The 9,261-nt window shown below is 38.7% G+C and overlaps 1 protein-coding gene across 2 annotated transcripts; it reads left to right on the top strand.

Annotated features, from left to right (window-relative positions):
* Positions 1–801: 801 nt before the first annotated feature.
* Positions 802–3,442, top strand: LOC101164380 (CD209 antigen-like protein A). Of its 2 annotated transcripts, XM_078955683.1 has the most exons (5): positions 814–928; positions 1,133–1,203; positions 2,577–2,719; positions 2,897–2,991; positions 3,083–3,442. In XM_078955683.1, exons 2-5 carry the CDS (start codon positions 1,155–1,157, stop codon positions 3,243–3,245), a joined length of 450 nt encoding a protein of 149 aa, XP_078811809.1. In that variant the 5' UTR covers positions 814–928; positions 1,133–1,154; the 3' UTR covers positions 3,246–3,442. The 2 variants fall into 2 exon arrangements, with proteins under 2 accessions (XP_004066320.1, XP_078811809.1); XM_004066272.5 differs by having other exon boundaries at positions 802–1,203.
* Positions 3,443–9,261: the final 5,819 nt, after the last annotated feature.

Here is a 9,261-nt window from a genome sequence, read left to right as displayed (position 1 = left end):
TTACACTGATTTTAATCAGGGTCCTCTCCTGTGAAACAGCCTGCCAGAGAGCCTCAGGGCTGCAGAGACTGTAGAGGTTTTTAGGAAGAGGCTCAAGACCCACCTTTTTAGTCTGGCTTTTACATGACTTTGATAATTTCTTATGTCTTTTTTTATTTATATATTTATTAATTTATTCATTTATTTACGTATTTATTCATTTATTTATTTGTAAGGACTATTATTATCTCTGTTTTTAATAAGCTATTCTTTTTATTGTTATTTTACCAATGATACTTAGGTTATGTTTTAATCATTTTACGTATTTTATTTTTTAATTACTTACATTGTTATATCTTATTTTGTTTCATCTTTTTCTATTTTTATTGTTGTTATTTTATGATAATTTTTATTCTGATGTTTTTTACTCCAGTGTTGCCTCTTGGGGATCCCGCTCTGTGGTCTAATAGCCATGGAGTGGGCCCTGGGCTGCTCTGTGTTGGGCGGGCACTGTGGTAGTGACCCCTGTGGTCCGGCTGGGTTTAGGAATAAATGGATCCCCGTGATATCGTTTCCTCACAGCAGTACCAAGCCAGACCTTCTTTAAGCTGCAGTTCTTTGTTTCTGTTCAGGGTTCTACTGGGGTAACTGGGTCGGTGGTGTGTGGGTGGGGTGGGGGGTGGTGAGGGAGGGGTCCCATCTTTGTGTGATTGTCCTTTGTTTTCTGTTTTTAACAATTTTCATTTTTTGTGACCGTTTTATCTGCTTTTATGTTAAACACTTTGTGTTTTTACCTGAAATGAAAGGCGCTATATAAGTAAATAAAGTTTGCGTTTGTGTCTAAACAAAGGGGTTAGACCAGAGGTGGGAGCTGAGGGCCACATTCCTGCATGTTTTACAACATACCCTACTCTGGCATGTTCTGATTGGCTGGACACACCTGAACCAGGTAATCAGCCCTAAGTAGGGCGAAACTATCTAGAAATCATGCAGACACACCGGCCCTTGAGGCCTGGGATTGCCCACTCTGGGGTTAGACACATGTTTATGCATATGCTGATGATGCCATCCTGTTTGTTCAGGTTTTGCATAAATAAGGCCCCATGATGAGCTCCTTCTGCACTTCTTCTTCTTGGTGTTTGTTGCTTTGCAGCATCAGGTGAACATCTGGGACCATGATTTCACCACGATGGATGATCCTCCTCTGCTTTTCCCTGATCTCAGGTACCACACAGCTGTTCATGGAGTCATTGTTTCTCCTTAGTTGAAGAAAATCATGAAACTATTGATGAACATTTACAGTTGGGAAGTGTTGTAACTTTTGTAAACCTGAACTATTGAAACCTGAATTTGGGTACAATTCCATGAATGTATTATGAGTTTTTTCTAAAGATATTCAGTTTGTTTGTATTTTTATTGATTATGTTAAATCTGCAATCACCTTTCTTTAAAGTTCACTAACTTGTTGTTTTTGCCTCTTAGTCTTTGGGACAGGAGAGAGTGTGACAACAATTGAATCATCTAAAATTGTGTGTAACTGAATTCATGCTGGTCCAAACCTCACTGCATCAGCAATAATCATAAGTAGCTAGAAGGTTCAAATTTGGCTAAAGCAGAAACTGAATGACTTTTGTGAAGAACCAAACTGTCTCCATTAATAAGGTTAACACAATGCAAAAACTACAATTTATAAAAAATGACATTTAAAGGTTGTCTTAATGTTTTCCAATCTGCTAATGAAACTTACCTGTTTTTTTTTTCACTAACATGTAAAAATCCATGCCACAAACGGACAATACTTCAGGAAAAAATCTAACATTTGTAATTTTTTGTAAAGGAAATTAGGAAAAAGTTTGCATAGGGGTGGAGTCAGACCTGAAGCTGGATGGTGTTGTCATCTTAGACTACATGGTTTTGGGTCGCTAAGACTCCTTTGTCCTTACAGAGTAAGATAAATGTCTTTAGTAAATGGGAGACAGTCGGTGAAAAAAGCCATTGAAAATGTTTAACTCCTTTTTAGTTTTGCTTTTATAAAGATTTTACTTTGAAAATAATTTACAGAAAAATGTTCCAATGGTTTATAGTTGTGTTTATCATCAGATGTAAGCATTAAATCATAAAATCATATTCAAATTAATAATTTGGGCTATATCGCGTCTCATAATTCGTTTAAAAAAATTCATAATAAATGTAATTTAATTTAATTTCATATGGAAGTTATTTCCTAGATCTTTTTGTCTAGAATTGTGTTGTTAAAGTGAATAGCAAAGACCGTATCACAGAGTTCATTGTTCAAAAATGTGATCACTGACATGCAAATACTTTTCATTTGTTTTGGTTCAGAAGGTTTATGTGTGAACAGAATAATGAATGAAACAATTACAATATCTGATCTCAACACCTGAAACTTCTGCTTGTCTGTCATTAGTTCAATGATCCTTTCCTGAATAATGTAGAATCAAGATTTTCTTGGGAGACGTTAATCCCAAGATAGCTGATAAATCGGACTTTTACTGTTGTTATTTTCGTCTTTGCTTTAATTCTTGTTTAGTCATAATTTGAGATTCTTTTTTAACTTGAAATCTTTCCTCCAACAGCTGAGAATCAAGATGAGGAATGGCAATCTTTCAATGGACACCTTTATTACGTCTCTGAGACCACTGCAGACTGGGAGACCAGTAGAGACGACTGTTTGTCAAAGGGAGCAGACCTGGTGGTCATCAATGACAATGAAGAAAACGTGAGACAAATGTTAATCTGATAACCATTAACCTCTGATTTTATTGGAAATACTAACAAAATTATGTTACTAAATGATAAAATATTAGATCCAACAAAAAAACAGTAGTTTATTTTGAAGCAACTCTGAAACTCTGAGGTTTATCTCTAAATTATTTACTCAAATATCTTCATAAAGAATTTCGTCGGAGGATTTGACCTCAAAGCCTGGATAGGGCTGTACAAAGAAGAAGACACCTGGACATGGGTGGATGGAAGCATCCTAACACCTTGGTATTTGCAGTTTGTCTGTTTAAAATTGATCATTAATTACGAGAAAAAAGTGTTTAAAAGAATCACATTTTGTTTGTGATTGTGTTTTCAGTGTCAGCTATTGGGCTCCAGGAGAACCTAACAATGTTGGGGACCAGGAAGATCGAGCAGAAATAGGGAGGTTCGCAAACAATGTCAACAGCTGGAATGATGCACCGGGGACCACTAGTAACTACTGGATCTGTGAAAAGGAAGAACTAGCGATTTTAGAGTAAACACTAGAAACTATCTGATCATTCAGTAACATTAGCTTGATATTTGTTGATGCAGATCATCTGCTGTCTTTTCTGCTTCATTTTTCATACATATGAAAACAAATTAATCTGTGGGTATAATGGGGTTGATTAAGGAATTTAATCTTTTACTATAACTGCATACTTTTCTGTGGCTCAATAAAGCATCGCAAAATGAATTCAGTGTGTTTCATTACTTCAGTAGCCGTTTACTTTTCACAGACTGAGGCAGTAGATTGGTCTGTTGGACTTAGACTACAGACGTTCTTGTCTATCACATGACTTTTCTCAGACTGACTAAAACTAAACTAAACAGACTAAGCTAAACTGGACATCCCTGCCCCTAAACTTTTGGAAGTAGTTTTTTTTCATTGAAGAAACTGTTTCATTATCCTGAATAGATTCATTCTACTTGATGTCATATAGAGTGACAGAAACACCCTGTGACCCAGTTTCCCTCCATATCCATTCTTTAACGGCGCATTTACATCAAATTTAAAATCTTTGGTCTCAAAGTTGGAGACACTGTTTCCATGGGCAATTTTGCACAGCTGTTCTAGAAGCAGTCTAAACTGTTTCTCAAAGCAACAAATAATTAATAAACTGGTCGAAATCAGGCATTTTAAATAGTCTTTTAGAGCTGTTCTCCTCTCTCTTTGTGCTGTAATGTTGAATGTTGCTCTCTTTACCTGGATCTACCACATCAACTCACATCACCTGCATACTTTTCTCTTTTTAAGCCTCTCCTGTTCTAGACCAGGGGTCCCCACGCAGTGGCCACGGGTGCAGGGCTGCCCACAAGGACCGCTCAAAGCGCCCACAAGGCATGCTCTAAAGCAGGGGTTCTCAAAGTGTGGCCTGGGGGCCAATGGTCGCCCGCATGAAAATTTTTTTGTGGCCCTCAATAAAACCTAATTGATGGTTATTCAATCAACTGTACGTTGGATGAAAAATATTGTTTCGTGGTTTCTGCAGTGCAAAAACACGCAATTCAAAAATAAGAAAAAAAACAAAATTCCACACAAGGTTTTAAAATGGGTAAAATAAAAAGTTAAATACTAGATATGACTTAAAACTGGATATTAAAATAAAAATAAGTTATTTTTAATAGTTCAAAGCAAATGGAAATTAACATAAGATCTTACAACAAGTTGGCGGATCTTAATAAATATTCAAAGCTTAAAACTAGAACTTATTCTTGGAAAATAAAACTATTTTTTTTCTTTTCAAAATAATAACAATGAATACCAGTCCAACTTTTCAACTTTTTATTGAATTTTAAAATAAAGCTTAAAATGTAACTATCAGATAATAAGTTTCAGCACTTACAATGTAAACAAAAATAGCATATCTTTTCTGCATTTTTCAGTGAAAAATGTTTGATACTAAAAAAAATAAAGTGACGAGTTGAATATTTCTAGCAGAACTCTGAGAACAACCAAAAACAGTTAAGCTTTAACAAGCAAAATGGCAAAAGTAAATTACTGCTCAGTGAAAGACTTCCATTCTGCTATTACCTTCTTGTAAGAACTAGTGGCATCTTTGTTGTGAATAACATCCCTAATGACCACAGTCTGGATGACTGACAAAAATCCTCCTGAGGAAGGGGGCTCACTGGTGTAGTTCCCACCGCAATCAAGCTGGTTGTTCCATCGAAGAGGAGCACTGGAGAAGACAAAGGTCGCTTCTCCAAATAGATGGTGGGGTCCTCGCCTTGATAAAAAAATGTACAAAAAGAATGGTCAGGGTGTGAAAAAAAAAAGCACAATTTAATGAAACAATTTAGATTTTGTTAAACATTACACAATGTTTGACAAGTGAAAGATACTAAATTGATTTGCTGTTTAAAAGAAAAAAAAATAAATTAATGTGTAGGAGAACAGCTTTGCATGTGATGAAATTATGCAGATTACAGACACTGATAAAGAAAATTCTATACCTTTAGGACATGAAGGAGAGCCTCACTGGCACTTCCAAGCCGTTTTGGTGGTGGAGTTGGTGAAGGGAAAAGTGATGGGAGTGCATTGATGAGAGCAAAAGTTAAATTCACTAAGAAACAGACAAAATAGATAACTGAGTCCTTTGAACACTGTCATGAACTGGTGGTGGAGGACCCACAATACAGGAGACCACGATTGGCGACAAACCCCTCTCGACTTAAAAATATGATAGAACATCTCTTGTACCAGTTTAAACAACTTTTCCCAGAAGCCAATGTCATACCTAAGCAGCATTACATGTTGCATCCCTTGGTCCTTTAACAAAGAGCATGTGCATGCGCTTTGAGTCCAAGCACCAGTATTTTAAGCAGTGGGCTTCAAAATTAAGTTTTAAAAATGTTTGTAAATCACTTCCACAAACCAACACCAATTTCTCAAATGGTGTCAGAATGATTTGGGCGTTGAACATCCAGTTTTTAGAAATGAAAAAGAATCAGGACCTGTGCTAGCTGTCACAAATACTGAATATGTTCAAAAAAAAAATCAGAGATTTTTTAGGCATAGAGGTGCTCCAATCTATTGTCAGAGTGAAGTGGTACATCCTGAATGGCAATAAATACATAAGCGGGAAATCTATGGTTCTTGCAGATGTTGACAATACTTTACCAGTCTTTGGAATGATTAAGGACATGTATCTGATTGATTCCACTGTTGTTGCATTTGAATATCAACGCTATGAAACCATGCATTTAAATCCCAACTATCAAGCCTATGAAGTGGCAGTATCTTGCACAGGCCACAGAATTGTTGTGTGAGCTCATTGATTACACATCATATTATTCTTTCAGTTTTAAGGAGAAAGTGTTTGTGTGTGACGGTGTGGCACCGTCAGATGACGAGGGGGGGCCACGCCGTGTTTTATTGTTTGTGTATTGATGTATTTTTCATTTAATGATTACTACCTGTGGTGCCACCTGGATGGAATGGAGAGCAACGCCCCGTGGGCGTGGCGTCCCATTTAAGAGGGAGCACTGCAGGTGGTGTAATGAGAGAGGAGTAACAGAGTGCTGTGTGCTGCGTGGCCCTGCGCGGTGCTCACAGTGTTGGAAATAAAGACAGATCCTCCTCACCTTGGCTCCTCTGCATCCTATCTCGGCGGGGCCCCGTCACATATGGTGTCAGAAGTGGGATCGCAGTGGGCCACAAAAAAAATGTAGATGTCTCATGGACATTTCTTAAATCAAGCAATTTGACTGTTTTTTTTTTATCTTAAATCAAGTTTTTCTTGAGTATGGAGTAAAGGGATTTTTACTCATTTTAATTATTATTTTCTTATTTCTAAATTCTATATCTTAATGAGACAAAAAAACCTTAAGTAGGCTTATTTTGAGATAAGCATAGAAAGTTGTAAAGCAAAGATAAGATAAAATAACTTAAAACCTGGTAAAATATCTTGAATGTCTAAAACAAGTTTTTGCATCTGTGAAAGAATCAAAGAGTTTGCAGTGTGGCGACAACTGCCAGATAAAAATGTAATTAAACACGGTGTCAACATTGCAGTCAAGAGGGCAGACAACATTTTCTATGTCACTGCCTCTGCAAAAGGAAGGACCGTGACGACGGCAGTAGAAAAGGAATCAAAGTGGAACTTGGAGAGAGAGACAGAGCAGGTCCCTTTGAAGAAAAAATGTTGGCGAGGAGAAAAGGTGCCTTCTAGCTAAGTGAAAAAATGCTTACTTTGTCGTACCTCATAGGCTGGATAAAGTCGTGGCTTATTTGCAAGAAGGTAAATTACGGTGGCCCAGAAAGGTCACAACACAACACATTAACTTTACACACAACACATTAACTTTACACACAACACATTAACTTAACACACAACACATTACTCACAACACATTAACTCACAACACAATAACTCACAACACAACACATTGACTCACAACACAACACATTAACTCATGGCCCCGAAGGGTCACAACACAACACATTAACTTACCTCACAACACTTTAACTCACAACGGAAGTAAAGCAGCAATGGAAGTGCTTTTATTCGGAAATTTCCACTGGGCTCAGCGGCTAACCACCTAACAGAAAGTAACGTCACAGTGAGCTGTGGAGGGAGCATGATTTTTCTACAAGAGAAGCTAGCAGCAGTGTTGCCAGATTGGGCGGTTTTGGTTCTAAATTTGCAGGTAAAAATGGCTTTGGCCGGGTTTGCATAATTTGGGCTGTTTTAGGGTCGGTTCGACGTTTTTTCCCCCCTCATGAATATATAATAGCGGACTACGTGAGGCCGTGTGGCTGTTGAACTTCTATGTACTGAAGCTCAGTAAACGCACCAGGCAGAGACGCTCAACGGGCTCTGTCATCTAACCTGTTGTTGGGGGTGCAAAGCCCCCCCTCTTAGAAATTGTGTTCTTTAAAGCCTGACACTGCGGCTGCGTGTAGGAGGAGATACCAGCTAAAGTTATGGTCCAATCGCTACATGGATCGGTGTCTGTGTTTATCAATCCTTTTATTATTAGTCTGAACTATCTTTTATTTTGAAAAATCATCGGATCGGGTGCTAAATCAGTCCAGTAGGGGGAAAAACTCAACGAAAGCTGTGTATTCTTCTTTCTGCTGATCTAATAAAAGGAGGACAGTATTGAATATTTCTTCAGCGGACTGGCCTTCTTTCATTCATTTTCTTAACCCGCTATATCCCCACTATGTGCGGCTCTTTCTTCCGTGTGCAAGGCCGGAGCGCCCCGACTATCGTGTCAACCTATGATGACCGTATTTGGCGCTCTCTGTGTAGGATACACTGGAGGAGTGCGGGGGGAAACAACTCTCAGCTGGAGAGGATGTGAACAGGTGAACAGGTAGAGAGGAAAAGCAGGTAGAGAGGCAGGGGAGGGGCTTGGCTTCAAACTCTGTCAGAGAGATGGAAACATGGCGTCAGATTTAGATGCAGCTTTCACAGCAGGAGTTGAAGCAGAGACTTTCTCTGGGATGATCTCAAACATGGAAACATGATTGCCAAGTAGAACTCTTCAAAATACTAAACCCCATCTCTCCACATTCTTGATGTCTAGTGTTGCGGAGTGTGTGTGTGTGTGCGTTGGGGATCGCACGTGCCTGTGTGAGAGGAGGGAGCGGAAGAAAGGAGATGAGAGGAGCGCGCGTGCAGCGACAGGGGTGTGAGAGCGGAGGGAGGATTGTGCGTTCATATTGTGTGTGAACCGTAATAAAGAGAAAGTTTCTGGCAACACTGCTGCTAGCTTCTCTTGTAGAAAAATCATGCTCCCTCCACAGCTCACTGTGACGTTACTTTCTGTTAGGTAGTTAGCCGCTCAAATTTCAGAATAAAAGCACTTCCATTGCTGCTTTCCTTCCGTTGTGAGTTGAAGTGTTGTGAGGTAAGTTAATGTGTTGTGTTGTGACCTTTCTGGGCCATGAGTTAATGTGTTGTGAGTTATTTTGTTGTGTTGTGAGTTAATGTGTTGTGTTGTGAGTTATTGTGTTGTGTTGTGAGTTTTTGTGTTGTGTTGTGAGTTACTGTGTTGTGTTGTGAGTTAATGTGTTGTGTGTAAAGTTAATGTGTTGTGTGTAAAGTTAATTTGTTGTGTTGTGACCCTTCTGGGCCACCGTAGTAAATGCAGTGCTCAAAGAAATCCATATCATTCGTTACTATGTTACAAATCATAAAAACCTGAAAATTTTACAGGTGAGGAGCACAAAGAGTTCCAACAACTACAATGAGGCTATGCTGCACAGCAGATAATGTTGATAAAAATGGTTAAATCCAGTGAAGCTCTGAGAGAAGCTAGACAAGTTGTGGCTTTAGAAATGGCGTAGCAAGCCCTTAAGTGACGGGGAGTTTAGAAAAGGAATGTATGCTGAAAGTAGCTGACATTGTTTGTCCTGAGCAACAGAAAACCTTTGAAGAAATAAGTCTGTCAAATGATTCAATTACTAGATGAGTAGACGATCTGGGAAGCAACCTCAGACCACAACTGGGGAAACATCTGGAGGGCCTGGTTAACTCTACAAATGACACTTGCACACTTCCT

The sequence above is a fragment of the Oryzias latipes genome, chromosome 1, assembly GCF_053564925.1.
Source record: "Oryzias latipes strain Hd-rR chromosome 1, Olatipes_Hd-rR_3.1".
Classification (NCBI taxonomy): domain Eukaryota; kingdom Metazoa; phylum Chordata; class Actinopteri; order Beloniformes; family Adrianichthyidae; genus Oryzias; species Oryzias latipes.
This window is presented reverse-complemented; position numbering and strand designations above follow the sequence as displayed.